We start from the raw sequence: 20,273 nt of genomic DNA on the forward strand, positions 1-20,273 counted from the left end.
CAGAAAGAAGTACATTTCACTCACACCCCCGCCATGCTTCTGTGTTTTCATCTGAGAGGAAGAAGAAGAAGATTCCTTGTTTGTGCACTGAGCAATTTGCCCACGACGGCCGTCTGAATTTCAAACATGTTTAATTTTTTCCCGACCTCACGATTCCTGATCGCGAGGTGATCGCACCTCGTTACCCCCTGTACACTTGCACCATCAGGCTGAAAGTCGGCCCCATTGAAAACTCCTTGCACGACTGGAAAGTCGGCCAAAAATGGCAAATAATCGTACAGTGGAGCCCGGCTTTATGTGATGTCTTTTTAATTCAGAGGGCCCCATGAGGGCCTTTGCCAGGGCCCCAAATTTCCTAAATCCACCCCTGCTTAAAACATTTTTTTTATAAGTGAAATTAATTTATGAAGACCTCTGTTATAAGATCCTTAATTTCTTATATTATTTGTACAATAAAGATTTTTGTTAAATTAATATCTGAAGGTTGTTGAAATGCTGTTTTTGTTGTAAACAGCAATGCATCAATATATTCTGACACAATATTACAGTTTTGTAAAGATAGTTAAAATTATTTCCGGATCAGAAAACAACAAATAAAGCTGGATCTAGTTTCATTGAGGCAGCAGCACTTCTGCTACTAAAGGATGTCCTTGTCCTGCTTCTATGTCATTTTCATCCACAGTCAGAGCTTCCTGTAGCAGTTGGATCTGATGTGTACTTGGAGCCGGATCCTCGTAATGAAGCCGCAACCAGGATGCGCCTAAAAATATAAATAAAAACAAATTAATGAGGCAATTAACAGTTTGTGGACTTTAATCAGTGTCTCACCTTTCAGCACTCTCTGACCAGGGGACACCAGAAGCTCCGCCCCTATGCTGTGATTGACAGGCTCCCCTGCTCTGGATCGCCCCGCCCCCAGTTTATGAAGAACCTGAGCCAAAACCAAACCATCCACACCAACAACAACTCCTGGATGAAGGGATCAAGACAAAAGCTGAGGCATAAAGTCAGTGGCCACACATATTATGGAATTAGTGAGGAAATTAGTTTTGCTGCTACTCCTCCCATCCCGTTTAAAGGTTCAGGGACCTTTTGGAAATGCTGAGGTTTTAATGTATTTATGTATTTTTGTGTAATCCTGTGATCAGTGCTCATCGTGTTTTACCATCTGCAGGAGTTTTCAGTTCCAGCTGATGCTCTGATTTTCTCAGGATGCTGAAGTAATCTATGTGGACGGAGCACAGACTCCGAGCGGTCTCTTTGGTCACGCCCTGAGCCGTCATCATGGCCTTGAACTTGGACAAGGCGGCTCCACCAGTCACAGCGCGGTCAATCTGTTGCCTGCCCTCTGATAGGCCCCGTGCGAGGCCAGTCATCACCAGCAGCATGCCACCTGCCAGGGGGAAAGTGATGTTTGATGACCAGTCCTACCTTAAAACAGAGTGAGATTGAATTCGAATTCAGGGGCTGAATTCGTTATCCTCCGAAGGACGATAACGTCATAGTGCTGCGCCGAGGTCTGTTCGAATTTGAGGTGTCCTTGTTCTGCGGCCTATAAATGCGGCCTTCTTTTTGCCTGATTTGAAGTATGAGTCTGGTGTTATAGGGTCAGAAAGGGATCAGAAAGTTTGTAAACTTCTAAATCTTAGTTAAAACTGAAAAAATAGAAGTTGACATCTAATGTCAAATTTTCTAAATTCTGTTTAGTGCTTTAAATATAAATTTTTTTTTATTTTCTTTATTGCAGTTTTTCGATTTTCAGATTCAAATCCATTTCTTTTACTTTCTTTTTTTTTGTTTCAAATTGCTTTTTCAGTTTCAGGATTTTTTTTAAATACTTTCAAATCAGTTATTTTCACCTTCCGATTTTGACCCCAATCTGATGGGAATAAGCGGGGAAGCGTGATTGACAGCTTGCAGAAGGCAACTTTTATTGTCATTTTTTTTATACAAAACGGAATTTTGTTTTCTTACAGCTTTCAGACAGTAAATGAGCAGAAACTTAGCAGTGAAATGAAAAGACATGAAATCTAAAACTGTAATAAAGAACCTAAAAAAAAAAATAAAAAAAAAAGTTTAATTAACATTTCAAACTGAATTATGAGTTATTTTTCAAGCTGAGGTGAAGAATTTAGATTCAATTTTCATTATTTTATGTTTGATTTTGTAGTTTCTCACATTATAAGGTAAAAATTTGACATTCAATATCAACTTATATTTCTCTGTTTCAATTGTAATTTTTTCTCTTTCAACTAAGATTTATGAGTTTACAAACATTTCGACCCCTTTCTAAGTCTATACAGTACTGTATCCTCTCCATCCTTGGTTTTCCCAGGATTCTCGAGACCAAGCAAGCCGGCTGCTCCGTGATCACAGGGAAAAGGTACTTGGCGCCGAACAGTGGTGAAAATTGGAAGTGCAGTTTAATATAATCCAAGTAGGTGAAAAGTTCTGTCTGAAATGAATGAAAATAGTTGTAATGGTTATTGAGTCAGATATGTGGCGGTAATGTTTGATTTATCTAAAGATTTTTATCTGTTACTGTTTAAATAGGTTTGGCTGTAATTTAAGGACAGATTCTATTTGCAGTGTGGGGACTGTAATATGATTTATATTTTTTAATTGCTATTTTGCACAATTTGCTTAACTAAGTATTTTTTGTTGTGGATTTTAAGAGATTTTGCAGATATACTTTTTTTCTTTTTACATACATTTTTTTAGATTTATTTATATCTTTCTACCCTTTTTATATCATTACATTTGCTTTTATTTGTTCATGCTCCCGGTGGTTGTCACCTTTATTCCACTCTTGATTCTCGTGAGCGTAGTCTTTACAATTTACAACATATAAAAAAAAGGAAAAAATATAAAAAAATAAAGAGGTTTGAAAATTTTAGTTTTCATGCTTTTCCTGTTTTTTGTGTCAATCGTTGCTAAGCGACAGAGCGTGCATTGCTGAAGGTTGGACCTGTTTAAATTCACAGCCAAAAACTCTTCCGGCCTCCTTATATTCACGGACCTCAAAAGATCCAGTCCAGTTAGACGGCGTCCTTGGAGAATGCAGCCCATGAAATCGAATTCTGTCATTATGTCTAAACTTGGTATAGATCCTACACTGTCTGGTCTTTGTTGAATAGTGTTATAAGCTGTTTTGTCAACATGCTATCATAATCCTGATGAAATACAGCAGCCCAGGTTTAAATACACTAATCCCCAAAAGCTTCTGAAAACATTTGATGGCAGTGGTGACTGGTGGAGTTTTCTCCAGTCGGGGGCTATAAATTCAAAATATACCCAAAGCCAATCAAACCTCTACTAACTTATCACACCAGTATATTTATATGAATGCCAACAACAAAAAGATTATAAAAACAAAACAGAATTTCATATACAAGTTTGCTTTTTGTACATAAATCTCGCCCTTATGAGGCTTTTTGAAGGCAAGCCTGCGTTTTGCATGGTCCAGTGTTGTTTTTAATGAACCTTTAAAAAATAATGTGCCAGTTTAATAATGGAGAAGCTATTTGTCAGATTTCTAATATGTAAAAACTATTTATTTTCTAAGAATGTTTATCTAAGAGCAACTATGCAAACTAACAAACATCTACAAAAAGAACACTATAAGCCTTCTTTCTTTCTTTCTTTCTTTCTTTCTTTCTTTCTTTCTTTCTTTCTTTCTTTCTTTCTTTCTTTCTTTCTTTCTTTCTTTCTTTCTTTCTTTCTTTCTTTCTTTCTTTCTTTCTTTTAATTAAATTAAATTATATTAACTGTTTGATGGGCTATTTCAATTTTCTGCACAACTTACCTTATAACCATTGAGCAGCTACTGTAAGAAAACTTTGGTTTCCGGTTTTCCTGAACTGCTCACGGAACCTTGCGCACCAGACGCTAATGAGTTAGCCCTGCTAATCGGAGCTGGAGTTCTACAGCCGGAGATTAGCTCATTTAATCGCCCCCAAATGACGGTAAACACTGATTTAAACCTGTTTCATGTATATTTTTTCATATTTGTAGATACATTTTTCTTAAAAACGACCTGAAGTTGAATAACTTCGACAATTTGTTGCTCAATAAACCATCTTTCTTTGCTTTTCACTTAATCATCAATGCGGAAATAACGGACATATATTAGCGGTTTTAAATAAACTCCGAGATTATTGGTCATCTTAATTTTTATGTGCACATTTTTGAAGAAATATGTCAGGAAATAATATATAAACAAAAATATTTGACAATTTGACATATAAATAGCTAAAGTTATACTTTTGACATGCCCTGTTCATTTATTGCCCCACAGGTTTATACACTAATAAATGGATCTCATCCCAGTTTATATTGAATAAATGTTTGAAGTATGTTTACTAAATCCTAGCTGTTCACCACACTGAAATGAATAGTCACAAATTTAGGAGAATAAAGTCGTAAAATTAGGAGATTTAAGTCATAAAATAACTAGAATAAAGTTGTAAAATTACGCGGAGTAAGTCATAAAATGATGAGAATAAAGTCGCAACGAGAAAAGTCATAAAGTTACGAGAACAAAGTTGTAAAATTACGAGAATAAAGTTGTAAAATTGCAAGAATAAAGTCATAAAGTTACGAGAATAAAGTCATAAATTAAGAAGAATAAAGTTGTAAAATTATGAGAATAAAGTCGCAACGAGAAAAGTCATAAAGTTACGAGAATGAAGTCGTAAAACTACGAGAATAAAGCTTTAATATTAAGAGAATAAAGTACATAAAATTACGAGAAACAAGTTGTATTTTATGACAACTCCTACTAGAAGCACTTTCTTCCCTAAAATGAGGAATATTTTTATCTAGGAAACTTGAATAATGTCAATAAAACATCTAGATCTGTGTGTGTGAGTTTAGTAAATAAAGGTAAAGTATAAACTGTTCTTTTGGGTAAAAAAAAAAAAGGAGTAATTAAAACACCTGCAGACTGTTAATAAAAAAGAAACATCATCTAAAATACCAAAAAGACGTGTTAGAATTGATTGGTAAATGTATGAATAAAACAGTTTATAAACTTGATTTAATGTTATCAAAAGAGTTGGAAAAAAAAAGGTATGAATGAATTAAAATCTGATTAGTAATTTAACTTTTGATATCATGGACAGTTTAACAGGAGTTTTAAACTCTTTAATCTGACAAACTAAACCTGTGAATTATATAAAACTCATAGATTTCTTCATAAACACAATTTTAGTCTGTTTAGGTCAATTTAAATTAGCTCTAGGTGTTCAAAGCATTTGTTAGAGGGTTTGACCTGTTTTAATGAAGAAACAGCTGGTTGTTAATTAGCCGTTGGGAAGGATTTGAACCCCTAAGTCTCTTAACATAAGTGTGTGAGGGTAACCTTGGTTACCAATAAATAAGAAAGATATTGAATGCAACACAGTTTCGGATTACCGATGCAAACTGACACAAATAAAAACCTTAAATAGAAGCGCATTTATAGAGACTTAATCATTTGTTTTTTTGTTGTTTTGCTTTTTAGTGGACCAAACTAGAATCTGTGAGGAGTCTGAGGCTGGTCCTTCTGGTAAGATCAAGGTTTGTATAAGTTACAGTATGCATCTTAAATTTTGGATTTAAAAAGCCTTGAAATCTGAGCAGCTCTTATTTTTAATGACATGATGTTAGAAGAAAAATGTCGTTTGCTTTTACTGTTTCTGATTTCCTGAAACTTCAAATCACAAATGTTTCTTCTGTTGCTGTGCAACACAAAAATCTTAGTTTAGCATTAATTCCACAAACGTGAAACAAACAAGTCATTATGACCAATCAGAGCTCCTAATGAAGAATATTTCAGTAATCAGCTTCTTCCTGATTAGACGATGATTATTTTATTCCCGCTGAGCTTCTGGACGTCACCTCAGATCAAATTTATTCCCCCAGTAGGTCAGAATAACGACTTTAAAAACATGGCTAAAAAAAAGCTTATTTATTAAATGGTCTAATTCTACTTGGACAAACTTTATTGTTGTTTTGTAAACACTTTGAAATTTTGTTAATTTAAACCTGAACTGGATTATTCTTTAGAGATAAACTATTTAAAATCCAGTTTGGAGATTTTTTATTTTTATTTTGAATTAGTGCTAAATACTATGACGGAGTATTAGGGCCAGACTAGAGAATCTTTTCTTCTATTTCGAGAATAAATTCGTAAAATTACTAGAATAAAGTCGCAATGAGAACAGTCTTAAGATTACGACAATAAAGTCATAAAATTATGGGAATAAAGTTGTAAAATTACGAGAATAAAGTCAGAAAATTACGAGAATAAAGTCACAAAATTATGAGCATAAAGTTGTAAAATTAGGAGAATAAAGTCACAAATTTATGAGAATAAAGTCGTAAAATTATGTTAAAAGTAATTATTCTTGTAATTTTACGACTTTATTCTTGTAATTTTACGACTTTATTCTCAAAATAAAAAATAAGAAAATATCCCTAACCTGGCCCTTATACTGAAGTGGATTATTCTGAACTGAATCTTTTTCTGTTAAACTCTACAGTTGTTCAGTCCTAATCTGATCGGACCGGCAATCAGTTGTTTTCTACTCAATGGAAACAGACACAGCACTGCTGATGCAGATTGCTATGATCACTCCTAAAAACAGGCTTATAGCTAGGAATATTTCCTAGGGTGTGCACCTTGGTGTATCACATCTTTAGGCTTTGCGTGGCCTGCGGGGGTCTGGTAGTACCCTCCCTCTGAAATGCTATTTCCTGCATTTAGGGGTGGAATGCAGCTAACTTCTTTCCTTGTTCCAACACTACTTTTGTCCTGGTTATGGGAAGTATGTGTGCTTGACTAGAGGTGGAAATTCCATAAGGAAGACAAGAGATCATTTTATCATGTTATGTTTCCATGCTGTTTTCCCCTACTGGTGGCGGATGGAGGTAGATGTTAGCGTTTTTCATGTATGTGGTACAAACTGCAGGCACCAGAATAATAAAATTGAACATATTTTGCTGGCAGGTTTCGACATTTTAAGTTAATTTAGGAGTTAATAAACTGTTTTAGTAGAGTGATCATAGTGCTCTGCATCAGCAGTGCTGTGTCTGTCTCCCTGCCAGCTCCCAGATCAGCTTCTCTGATTGGTTTATGTAACGCTTACCGCAGCACAAGTTAAGTTTACTAACTCCAGCAGCTGCTGCTTGTGAAATGTTGAAGTTTCGAGGGGAAAAATAGGACGTACAATTTAAAAAAATTTTTAAGTAAGGGGCATACAATGCTTGGCCGTACCCAATGCTAGCTAAAAGCCTGCCTGAAACTGTTTATTAACGCCTAAATTAACTTAAATTGTCGAAACCTGCTGGCAAATTATGTTTACTTTATGAATAGTAGCTGAAAACCCCAAAAGGTGACTGGCAGAGAGACAGCTGCTGCTCAGGATTCCCAGTGACAGAGCAACCCCGGTATGTGGGGGTCTGAGCGACTCAGACAGCGAAATAATATTTGAAGGCAGGATGGTTATCTTGAACTGACTGCACAGATGAAGATTTTAGGTGGGCTTTCTCGGTTAAAATATATTAAACTACTTTTCACCAGCTGATCACAGCAAATCTAAAGCAGCAGAGGCAGCAGGAGCAGCTAGTTTACATGCAAAGTCAAAGGTTGACGTGCATCATTGTGCAGCAAAACGTCCTGCAGCGCGTTTCGAGCAGCTAAAGCAGTGCGTCGTGAGCTTCGTAGTTTCTGGTTCTTTGAGGTCTGAACCGTCTGTACTGATTTAAACAGATTCCTCCCCGTTTTTAAATGATTTGTTTATAAACTAGATTCAGTGCTGTTAGTTGATGGGTTCAGGTTTATTTTTAAATTTCTTTGAGCTGCTGGTCAAAGCCTCTCTGATGCCTGCCTGATTGATTGGTGCTTTGATTTTGAAGTCGGTTTAAAGTTCTTTAAACGTTTTATTTCAGGACGACGTGGATCTTTAAGGAGTTCTTCGGACCTCAGCGACCGGTGAGTCTTTATGTTTTCTAATAGTTATTAACAGAGGAAGAACATGGAGGTTCTTCTGTTAATGTGTTTGACCCAGAAACAGCTTTAGACCTGATCCTGGTTTCAGTCTGTGGTCTTCCCCATAAATAACTGTGGCTGTGTCCAAATGTCTGCCCCAAATCCTTCCATCACTATACAGAGTGGGGACTATATAGTGGACTTTATAGTGAACTCGGTTAACTGACCATTCGGACAGATGATCACTCCTTTTCCCACGCCGTTGGTCACGTGACTCCGCCACACCGCATGGTGCATGCACCATCTTCGTTTGTCGCCATTGTCAATACCTGACAGCAGGTCTGTCAGAACAAATCCCATGATGCTTTGCAAGAAGAGCGCTTGCATATCAACTTGGGATATATCTGCTTGTCTAGTGACATTGACATTTAGTAACATTCAAGGTGCATTGTGGGAAATTTCGAGTCAACTACATGTTCATCCTCTAGACCAGGGGTAACCACTTATAAATCAGTAATACAGTGAGCTTTTTAATAGTAAATGAGCAGCAGCTTAGCGGTGACATGAACGTTTCCATTTCATAAAGTGCAGCAGTGATTAAATGCATTTCAAGACAAATGCTTCCTTGCAAAACACAATGATATGGAAGGAAGCATTTCAAGACAAATGTGCATGGTGCAAATATTCAGTATTTTAGTTTAGAGCAGGGGTAACCAATAAAAATCAGCGGGGTCCAAATGAAGTAAATCATCAACCAGTAAAGGTCCGGAGGCATTTTAATTATAATCTGTTACTTAAAGGAATAGTACACCCAAAACATGATTAGCCTTCATTTTCTACTCACCCCCATGCTGAACAACACCCTGGAGTACTTTTTTGATATCTCAAATGCATCTGGAGATCTGGGAGGCTTCTTGCTGTCTGATGACATTCAAATAATGGAGGTCTATGGTGACCGAGACAGAAAGGTCCATAAAAGTCCACAAAAAACGTGTCAATATTCCTCCATACTGCTTGTCCAATGTATTCCAAGTGTCCTGAGTGGGTAGCATCCAGAATTTACTCGAAACGAAGTCATTTAGAATGTTTTTAGAGCATAAACAGTAGTGTATAGGATTTCCTGAAAGCGCGCACATGCGCGTTCACGATGCTACGGAAGCTGGCAGACCAAACCAGCGCATTCAGCTCGGCAAAGAACTCATGCTCTTCCTCAACACTGAAGTCCTCAGACATTTTTCTTTCGTTGTTTCTTTCTTTGCACAGGTAAACAGCACATTTCTTCTTCTACGCTTGCATTATTGGCAGAGCAGACGCTGAATGCGCACTTTCATCTGGTTGGTCTGCCGGCTTCCGTAGCACAATGAACAATGGAGCCTGGATCCATATTTATTTTTAATTCTGTTCATGGTGGAGAATCTTGCTTCACAGCAGCAGGTTGAGCCAAACATCCTCTAAATGTTCAGGGTCATCTTTGAGCACTATTTCACTTTTCTTTCACCAGTTTACCACAGTTCTTCCAGCAGTCCAAACTTTCTCTGCTCTCTTTTTCTCATCATCTTCTCCTTCTTTCCCATCGCCCGGCTTGCCACAGGTTTGCCTGCTGTGTCTAAAAGTAGCAGCAGCAGCAACCCAGACTGACAGCAACTCATTGGCTAATTAGTATTACGTGTCGCCTGGTGCTGGACGCTCTGGAGGTCTTTACTGTACAAGCAGCAGAAATGGCGCAAGGGAAGTTAGACACCGACATCGGACAACATGCTGTAATTTATAAATGTTTTAAATCAGGTTGGGTCCGATTAGCTAGCAGGTGGGCCCGGATCCGGACCGTGGTCCGCTAATCCGGGACCTCTGCTTAAGAGTTTTTTTCAACAGTTCAACAGTTCTAATACTGCAAAGTCTCTTCCCAGAGGGCAGCAGGGAGATCAGTCCATGGTGGGGGTGTGTGACTTAATGATGATGTTACGGCTCGGGACACGCAGCGCTGGGATAAAATGTCTTTAATGGAGGGAAGAGACGTTCCATCCCAGTGCCACGTGTCCCGAGCCCGTAACATCATCATTAACTCCCACACCCCCGTCATTTGGCATAGTTTAAACCTGTATCTATTCCCTCCATCAGCAGAGATGATCAAACTGATGACGACCAGCGGGTCGGTTTTATAAACAGCTCCAGTCTTAATATAACCCGGCTCTAAAGGGACCAGTGGGTGTTCTTACCCAGCGTGCCGACCAGCTCCATCAGGTCTGGGGTTCCGGATCCCTTCAGCGTCTCCAGAGATTCAATCACCTCCAGACTGTTTCCCACACATCGTCCGATGGTGCCATCCATACGGCTGAGCACAGCTCCGGTCCGAATCCCCACACGGTTCCCAGCGTCCATCTGAAAGAAATCCTAAAATTTCTTCTGCTTCTTTTTGACAATCAAACGTGTTTTACAACATTTCAGTTAACCCCAGATTTTCCGTACTATGTGAGAAATTACCTTAAATTGTTAAATGTGTAAGTTTATTCAGGACATGCTTCCTTCAATGAATTTCTTTGTCCATGTAATAGAAATACTCCATCTTCGTCTTCTATTCTTGGTGAGGACTTTAAGATGGTTTAAAGGAAAATCTCCAGAGGCTCTTATATCAGTTCTTTTCTACTGGAGATTTCCAAAAGAGTTAAACAATCCACAGGACTTTGTTTCCAAGTTTCAAGATGTTTCGCTTCCCATCCAGGAAGCTTTTCCAATTCAACATGTCAGAAACAGCATTGAGTTTGAGGCTTTATAGAGTGGACCAAAAACAAAGCCTTGTTTAGGTTTAGAAAACAAGCAAATTGAACCGGATGAACTGATCCGCCTGTTAGGAATGGGGAGTCGTTTTGGGTTCTTTGTTATCCTGCAATACCTGATACCTGTCCTGCAATACCCACCTGTCTTCTTTGTCCGAAATGTGAACATGGACAAAGAAGACAGGTGGTTTGAGAGGGGTGTGAAGGAAGCCATCTATTTTAAGAAAGAAAAATCAACCCTAAACAGATTTCAGTAAGGGTGCTCCGATTGATCGGTCACCGATCGTTATCGGCCGATAAAGGCTTTAAATAGTTTGATCTGCGGTTTCTATAAAGGCCGATCAGATGGGCCGATGAGACGCACTACTTGTTGAATTCACTCATCCGATTCCTCTAGGGGCGCTGTAGTTGCTCTGCATTGGTATGCGACTGGAAGTGGGGAAGAAGAAGAAAACGGACCGTCCGTTTTCTTGTGGTGAGGCAAGTTTGGAAGCGACTGGCACCGAGCCCCCAGAGAAAGTACCACGAGCTGGCTCCTTACACGCTATGTATGCTGCGTTGTTGGATGCGGAGCGGACAGCCGCTTGTTTTTTGGCGAGACAATAAAAGTCGTGTCCCCGCTCTCGCACAAGCAGCCCACGCCTACCTCTGTGCTCCGCGCACAAGTGTAGATAGTGAGCGACTTATTAGCACAGCAGGGAATATTATAGATGAGAAAAGGAACAAGCTGTCTGCCAAAAATGCCGAGATGCTTATATTTCTAAAGAAAAATCTGCCATTGATTCTTAACAAGTAAGCTTTAAGAGAAATGGCTTCACTAATCTCTATTCCTCTTCTTTCTTTCTCATTGACTCATGTTTTCCATGCTGTGCACTTTAAATGTATGTAGATTTAAAGGAGCTAAAAGAACATTTAAAGTTAGCATTTGTTTGAAATTTACAAAACTTTATTAGTACTGAAAAATGTCTGCAGTGATTAGAAGGACATTTTAGATTTTGAGCTAGGACAAAAAGCCAGAATTACTGATATATTATCTAAAGATGTGTGACTGTTCTGTCATGGCTTCTATTTTCAGTTAATTACCGCAGGACAAGCCTAAAATACATACCTTATGCCTTTTTATCATGGTATCCCAAAACATTTGATTTTGTTTTCTTTGCTCTGCACTTTAAGTTTGTGTAAATTAACAATGACAGATTTTTTGTATCTTATTTAGAAATAAGGCTTATTTGTTAAGCTCTAAGCTGTTTAAGATGTTTCTAAGGAAGTCAAATGTTGAACGTTTCCTGTTAATAAAAGTATACAGTTGACAATTCAATACATTATCTTCTGTTAATTTTAATACCTATACATTTTTGTTAAGACTATTAAAATTGAATATATTACATGATAAGGCTTCAGATAGACCCAGTGATCGGTTACTGGTGATCGGTGATCGGTATCAACCAATACTGCTTTCAGCAATCGGTGATCGGCCCCAAAAATCCTGATCGGAGCACCCTTAGATTTCAGCTTTCAAAAACCATCAAATCAGTGATGGAGTTGATTCCTTCCTGCTATCATCGCGTCTTCAAACTTGGAAACAAAGTCCAGTGGATTGTTTTTTAACTCTTTTGGAATAACTACGACCTAGATGACTGAGAATGTTCACCAGCGTAATGGAGATTTATTTTAGTTAAAGTAACTACTATTGATATAACTTGGTTACATTTTTTATAAATTATAGATTTTAACTTACAAGTTATTCATTTAGTTTCTAACTGTACTTAATTCAATTTAATTCAGTTTATTTATATAGCGCCAATTCAAAACACAGGCACTTTACCATTCACCAGATCATATAGTCAAATTGATTTTCTATCTAATGTTGTTTTTAATGTAAAGTGCTCCAGCAGAAGTGTGATCTGACCAGATGCTGAGCGAGCTGTCTGGCGCCCTGCAGGTCTTGGTACAGCGCCGCTCGTCCAAACTTCACGTCCAGAACCAGAGCAGACAGAGACTCTGCTCCTTTCTTTGAGATGATGGAAGCTAAAATCATCACAGCAGCTGGTTAGCATGAGCCTCCTGCTGTTTAACCCCCCCCCCCCCGATCCTGGTTCTGTACCAGTGATGAGTGGGGGGCTGTCCACAGTGCTGGTAGCGTCCCTCAGCGCGTACAGAACTCGATCCGCAGGAACCAGTGTCTCCGTCTGACCCACGATGCAGCAGCCCACAGAGGCCAGTATGGTCTGAATCTGTGGTGGGGAAATGTTTGGGTTTTAGAGTCTGAGATAGGTGAAACGTTTCTGATCGGTTGGAACCATCTGGGTTCTGCTCCACCTGCTCTGCTGACTGCTGGACGCTGAATCCTGGAATCGACTCCAGTTTATCCAGAGTTCCTCCTGTATGAGCCAAGCCTCGCCCGCTGATCATCGGCACCTGACAAACACACACCTGAGTCACACTATAATGCATCATAAACTGATAAATCCCCCACCCCAACCTGTTGCCTACACCTTAATCTCAAGGGTCCTTTGAGTTCTGCCGTGTGGAAAAGATGCAAACAGAATCGCTGAATTTAAATGATTAAATGAAATCTGTTAAAAAACGCAGAATATCACAGAATTCGCTCATTTGGGCGAGACGTTCTCGTCTCTGTCCTCTGTGGACTGTATCCACCGTTACCTGATAACGGGGGTGGGGTTTAACTCCACAGATGCATAAAGTAGGTGAGCCATAGACACGCAGGAAATTAAATCAAATTAAAAAAATTTTACACAACACAATGTTCGGGGCAGAACAATAATCCAGAAGTTTTTCTGAACCTGCAGAGTGAAATGATCGAATGATCGGGTCAGAAAATGCGTGAAGATCGGAAGAAGAAGTTAGAGTTTTTAAAATAGAAATTTTGTGAGTAGTGTCTTTTAATGTTGTATGTACTCTTTATCAGACGATATTGTCCCAAAACTTAGAAAATGTCTATTTCTAAAAGAATTCTGTCTTAAAATATGAGGGTTTTTTTTCCGCTATCTTATGCAGGCCAGTTAGTTATACATCAGCTTGGACACCTAAATTCATCCAATCATATATCAACGGTCATCTGTCAATTAAATTTTTTCGGTCATAGCATCTTGCTTCATATGTCGCAGCTAATATACGCAACGGCTGAAATAAGAACTAAGATTCATTTCATTTTGCACATTTACCGTTAGTCTAATAAACCTTAATTCAATACTGAAATATTACTGTGTCCATCAGTTATTAGAGATATCAAACTGAAATAGCTGTTACAAACACCCAAATATTTAGAACTAAAAATAAGATTAATCGGGGTGCCCAAACTTTTTCCTATGACTGTATATGAAAGACTTAAAGCAGGTGAAGATGTGGGTTAGTGTCTCTTAAAGGATTCCAGGCGTACCTTACAGCCACAAGCAGCCAGCGCCGGCGCCAACACCAAGCTCACTTTGTCTCCCACTCCTCCTGTCGAGTGTTTGTCCACCATCAGCGTTTTCCACTCGTCAGGCCACCTCATCACCTCTCCTGACCTCATCATCTCTTCTGTGAGGGTCTGAATCTCTGCAGCAACCATCCCTCGCTGCCAAATAGCCATTAGCATGGCCCCTTAGGACACAAAACACAGCGCGATCTTAGAAGATCCGGGCTTTCAGTTTTACGCAGAGCGACGAGTCGTTCCTACCGATCTGACAGTCCTGCATCTGTTTAGTCGTTACAGACTGGATGAAGAACTGGATGTCTTCATTAGTCAGCTGCTCTCCGTCCCTCTTCTTCCTGATCAGATCAGGGATGGATAACATGGCAGCCTGGAAGACAGACTGAGGGATTATACTGAGCCACAGGTATTCCAAGTTCTGCTTTCTCTTGCCTTTTCACAGTAAACAGAAGGTTAATCATTTCCAGATGTTTAAGGAAAAAAGGAGAAAAATATGCACTTAATTAAAAAGAATAATGAAACCCATTCAGACAACAGACTAAAACACTTCACCTTAGAATAAGTTCTCACCCTCTGAGGATCGGGAAAAGTCTTATTTCTGCCTCAGATCAGACCTTTTCGTTCTGCTACTGGATCAGATTCATCCCAGAATATTCCGGTTTCCTCTGTCTTAAAGTGGCTGAACATCCTTCTCTGCCTCCTTTTCTGTATACACCCTGTATCTTCTGGGTCAAAATGACCCGTCTTCACTAAACCCCAAACCCAATAAAGGCAACTTAATTGAATTTAAAACGGCAAATTTCATCTTGTATATTGTCATTCACCACAGAAGGTGTGAATACTTGAATATTCCCTCTTCACTTGAATTTCTATAGCATCAAAAGAAGAAAAAGAAATGGCAAAAAAGGAGTTTTGAATGCTTTTTATTTATCCCAATGACCGTTTCTTTTTTCCAATGAACAATTTAGGACAATGTACAATACAAAAACATAAAAAATAACATAACACATTCACCCATTTAGCACATGTAGGGCAGTATGCATGTGCAAAGCCTTTGCAGTTATATTTCTTACACCTGCAGCACACGGTATCTGTTTCACAGTCCATCTTTTGAGGGTGGAACTGACATATTTTCCTCTTACTTGCCCTAGCTGGGGAAGTGGCTGTGGTAGATGGCTCCTCGGGTGGATCGGGAGCTCCTGCACTCTGAATAACTTTAACAACTGCTGCTGAGGCTTTTGTGTGGGGGACATGCTTCCTTCTTTCAATAAGTGGAGCTACAAGGGTCATTCCTCCGGGAACACCCTCCTCTTGTTCTGCTTACGAGACATCCAGGTCAGATTTAGCTCACTCCAAATCACAAAGGCATTGTAGGCAGAAACATCAAAGATGACCTGGTGCCAGTGGGCAGTCATTCTTCTGCAGCTGTATGTTCCAATCACCTTATCTAGGTTTTCCATACCTCCTTTGTTACGGTTGTAGTCTAGGATCATTGGCTTCTATGGAGTTAGGAAGCTGAGACAGAGGCATTTCTTGCAAGAAATAAAGTTCAAATTTATTTAACGTTGTCAGATGGAGCGATAGGGCTCTGAGGCATCCTCAGCACAGATATTTATACCTTACAATTTCCCAACACACACACACCCCCCCCCCCCCAGGGGAACCAACCCACCCCCTGCATAAAGAACCCTGTCACACTTGAATACTGAAGCAAAACAACTTGGCTTCATCAGGGCCATTCTCTGCTAGGTTAATATATCTTTCAGTGGCCAGATGAATCTCCTCAAAACAACAGTCCTCTGCTTCACGCTATAAAGGAAGCTGTGTTATTATCTCTCATGACCTTCGTTTGGAGCCTGTGAGGCTAAGAACAGATATATCTCAACATTTTTTAATCCACACTTCCTGTCCTCACAACCACTAATGTTATCATCTGTGTGTAGTGTCCTCAGCAGAACTACATTCTTGTTTTTCTTTGGGAGGTAGGAAGCTGGAGTGGTGGTGGGCATGAAGGCAAACTTTGAGGAGAAGACCTCTCTCTCATTTGAGGCAAGCAGTGCAGGTGGGAGCTCAGGCTTGTTCTTTCGAACTCTACCAACCATGCTGATCTTCCTCTTCAGGAGCTGCTGTCCGATTTCATAAAAGGTGAAGAAATTGTCACATGTCACATTGCGAACCCTCAGTCCCTCTGTCACATCAAGCTCAACTCGCATCCCCAGGTTCTTCTCTTGGCATCAACTGGTCGGCTTTCCAGTACAGACTTGAATTTTCCAAACATAGCTTGAGTTGGCATCGAAAAGCCACCCATGACTTGAGCCCATGTTTTGCTGGGCATATGCTGCCGGAAAGCACAACGACTTTTAGACAAAATACATTAGCATCAGCGATTAATATCAGTGTCACAGAAAACAGTCAAAGAAATCAATAGTGACCTCTAAATGGAACCAGTTGCTCCTCCACTGTTACATCAGGCGCTGGGTTCTAGAGGTAGGACACCCGCTCCACCCACCTGTCCCATACCTCTCTTATGGCTGCAAGTTTGTCTGTCACACGTCTTTCTGGTCTGACTCGAGGTCATCAAACCATAGCAGGCTTGAGTAGGTTTGAAGAGTTTGAATAGCATTGTGCCTCTGAAAATCTGCCTTTCACTCTCTCCATCCCATAGACTAGCTGCAGCCTCACCTGGGGTATACATCTGCTAAGATTATTTTAATTCAGTTTATTTCTATAGCGCCAATTCACAACTGTCATCTCACGGCACTTTACAGTTCACCAGAACATCCACGCTGATTAATTCAAAGTTTTCTATCTAAGGAAAACCAGTTGATTGCATCGACTCATTTAATCCAAGGCAATCCCTCACACTAAGAATGCGTGTAGCAACATTGGAGAGAAAAAACTCCTTTTAACAGGAAGAAACCTCCAGCAGAACCAGGCTCATTGTGAATGGCCATCTGCAGAGGCCGACTGGGGACTGAAGACTAGCAGCGCTAAGTAGGCCTGCAGGTCAGTCTCATCCATCTTTTTCCAGCTGTCTCCAGATTTGCGAAAACCCTCCAGATTTGTCATCTTCAGGATTGGTTTTCTATTGCTGATAGATGGCATACCTTGGAGGTCCTGGTGTCATCTTAATGTTTTGTTCTGCATGCCTGCCATGTTGGTCATATGCTGCATAGGACTATGGTATTTAGCCATTTTTGCCAAGAAAGTTTCTTTTTCAGCTTCAGGGGTATCTTCTTCTGAAGATGATTTATCATCTCCCCATCTTTTTCTTTGGATCAATCCTCGACCTCCGCTTCTAAATCAAAGTTGTCTTGCGGGACGTCTGAGAAAATCCGCTCTAAAGCCTCTTCAACATTGTAACGTACACTCATGGCTTCAACACAGTTAGAACTTGGGGTCCTGCCTGCGGCATCCATATAACCTCTGGAAATTAACAGGTGATCTTCTGAATTTTGCGAGAACTTCACCTGATTTGCCTTGTTTACTTTTGCTACCGATTGATCTGAGACACAACTAAAACATTGCAACATCCTGTGGTTTGAAAATAACTCTGTGACCTTGATTTCAATTCGATTTGCCTCACGGGTCATTATAACCGGAAGGCTATTTGTTGGGGCCAATCTAAGAAAAGTCATAACATTTCAAGTTAATAAAATATCATTTAGCAGATTTTTGGGGGGGTTTAACACAGTGGCGGGTAATTTTGACCCAAGGACAACAGGAAAGTTAAAACAATGAGGTTGGCCCCGCTGTAAAGTCTCCTCCTTACTTCCTCACCTTCTTACTCAGCTTTTTCACCTCTTCCTCTCCATCCAGCAGACTGGTGGGGTAGAAGTTTATTTTTCTGTTTCTTGATGTAATGTGGAGGTTTTTCCAGCTCTTATTTTGAACCGTTTAAAGGTTGTTTTTAAGGTTTTTGAAAATCTCCTTGTTGAAGCTAAAAGCATTTTGCTTCTGCTCATCAAACTAATAAAATGTCGGAGTTGCAGCAGCTGCTGTCTGCATCACAAACAACAGCGACTTCCCTGCCCTCCTCAAAGGTGAGCTCGCTGTCAGAATGACGGCGCGCACTGATACGAACAGAGAGAAAATAGGACCAAGTGATAACGACGTGTGACTTTTTCCACTACAATGTTTTTGGGATGCAAAAATATCGCTCTTTTGAACACATAATGTTTTGGGAAGAGAAACGTTTTATTTCGCTGGGTCTAGCAAACCTGCCGGACTACTTTCGGCTTGACCAAAGCTGGACGAGAACTCTGCTCACAGGATGCTGCCAGGGGTAAGTCAGTGTGATTGCATGACACTGGTGATGGGGATGCCATACAGATTAATGTCAAAAATCCCGAACTATCCCTTTAAGACAAATCTGATTATTCTAATACTTGTGCATTTGTATGACACATTTTTTCAGTCTGCTTCTGTCTCCTTGAACCCCAGTCGGCCTCGGCAGATGGCCGCTCACACTGAGCCTGGTTCTGCTGGAGGTTTATTCCTGTTAAAAGGGAGTTTTTCCTCTCCACCGTCGCTACAAGCATGCTTGGTGTGAGGGGATTTCCTGCAAGTCAATGAGTCGATGCAATCAGCTGGTTTTCCTTAGATAGAAAAGTTTGACTGGATGATTTGGTGAACTATAAAGTGCCTTGAGATGACATGTGTTGTGAATTGGCGTCATAGAAATAAACTGAATTTAATTTAATTCTGATCACCTACGTCCAGCTAAATATGCATCATTTATCAGGCGGGCTGCACTAAATTAGTCATTTTTAAATCGTTGCTAAATGGCTGTTTTTCTTTCTTTTTTTTTTTTACAGTCAAGTTAATTAAAATTGATTTTATGAGTAAAAACATTTTTTCGTCTTGTTTAAAAAAAAAAAAAGATTCTAGAGAGTTTTCCAGCTTAAATCCTCCTGAAGATCCAGAGACATATTTTGAAGAAGACATTTTGCTCAATTTACCACTTGAGGCTGCTCCATCTATTGCTAAAGAAATAAAATAACTACTAAAGGTGTAGCTTCAGTTATAGTTTTTTCTGAAATCGGTTTTTAAGATGATCGAGTAGTTTGCTGTTTAAACTGAGATCCAGATGATCCCTGCAGAACTTCAACAATAATAACCTGAACATAAAGTGAGACACAGAAAACTGACAGAACTGCAAAGCAGATAAAAATGAATCAACCTGCAGCAGCTGGACCAGAAATGTCTATTAAATTTCTTCATTGGGTTTCCTTCCATTGAAGCATCTTAGCTGCTACTAAAGTGTTGTCATATTTAAGAGCAGTGGGAAAAAGCTCCTGGATTTACTCCGAGGGTGTCTTTCCCACATATTGCACTCCTGGATTTACCTTTTTTGTAGCCTGAGCATATTTTATTTAAACAAGTAACTGAAATTAAAATGCATTTTTAGATACTGTTATACGAAATGCGGCAGAAAAGCAGGCAGTAAAGCACAAAATGTTCATGTGAAAGAATGAAACCCAGCAGGTTTAACAACAGCTTTTATGGAATCACGAGGAACATTTTCCCCACAAGCAATTTATTTTATTGTTTCTGCTGGAACTAAACCTCCTGGTTTTTCTCCTTCAGCATCATTAAGCAGCCAGTAAAATTAATTTAAAGGGATACATGAATATATTTAGTTGATTTCTTATAGATATGCGTTCCTAAAAGTCTTGTCTGAAGCCACTGAGCAGTGGCTGTGATGTCAGAGCCACCTACCTGTTCTGATGTTTGCAATCCCAGAAGTGGCGTTGACCTTTTAGCTCAGAATAACACAGTTTCAGGTCAGCACCCCACCAGCCAATCAGAGTGCAGGGAGGAGGAGCCAGCTGCTGACTGAGAGGAAACTCGTCGGTCAAGTTGAAGTTCATGGTATCTGTGGGAGGTATTTGTTTGCAGACCGGCAGCTTTTGGAGAAACCAATCGACTTACTATGAAAACCTTGTGCAGAGTTTGAAAGTCTGTCATCATCTTTGTTTTTGTCCCGCTGAAACTAAAACCAACTTTTCGGATTTATTTATTTAGCACCAACCATCAGAGCTGTGTAAGGAATCACTTCTTGCTGATGACGATCCAGACTCTAAGGAGTCTG

General features: G+C 39.6%; 1 protein-coding gene across 1 annotated transcript; it reads right to left on the reverse strand.

Annotated features, from left to right (window-relative positions):
- Window positions 1-420: 420 nt before the first annotated feature.
- Window positions 421-20,047, reverse strand: LOC119796571 (thymidine phosphorylase). Its single transcript, XM_038305181.1, has 10 exons — window positions 19,901-20,047; window positions 14,426-14,549; window positions 14,147-14,349; window positions 13,066-13,164; window positions 12,851-12,980; window positions 12,656-12,774; window positions 10,189-10,351; window positions 1,166-1,393; window positions 829-969; window positions 421-760 (listed from the first exon to the last, which is right to left on the reverse strand). Exons 2-10 carry the CDS (start codon window positions 14,541-14,543, stop codon window positions 612-614), a joined length of 1,350 nt encoding a protein of 449 aa, XP_038161109.1. The 5' UTR covers window positions 14,544-14,549; window positions 19,901-20,047; the 3' UTR covers window positions 421-611.
- Window positions 20,048-20,273: the final 226 nt, after the last annotated feature.

The sequence above is a fragment of the Cyprinodon tularosa genome, unplaced genomic scaffold (genome assembly GCF_016077235.1).
Source record: "Cyprinodon tularosa strain WSP-4 unplaced genomic scaffold, ASM1607723v1 ctg552, whole genome shotgun sequence".
Lineage (NCBI taxonomy): Eukaryota > Metazoa > Chordata > Actinopteri > Cyprinodontiformes > Cyprinodontidae > Cyprinodon > Cyprinodon tularosa.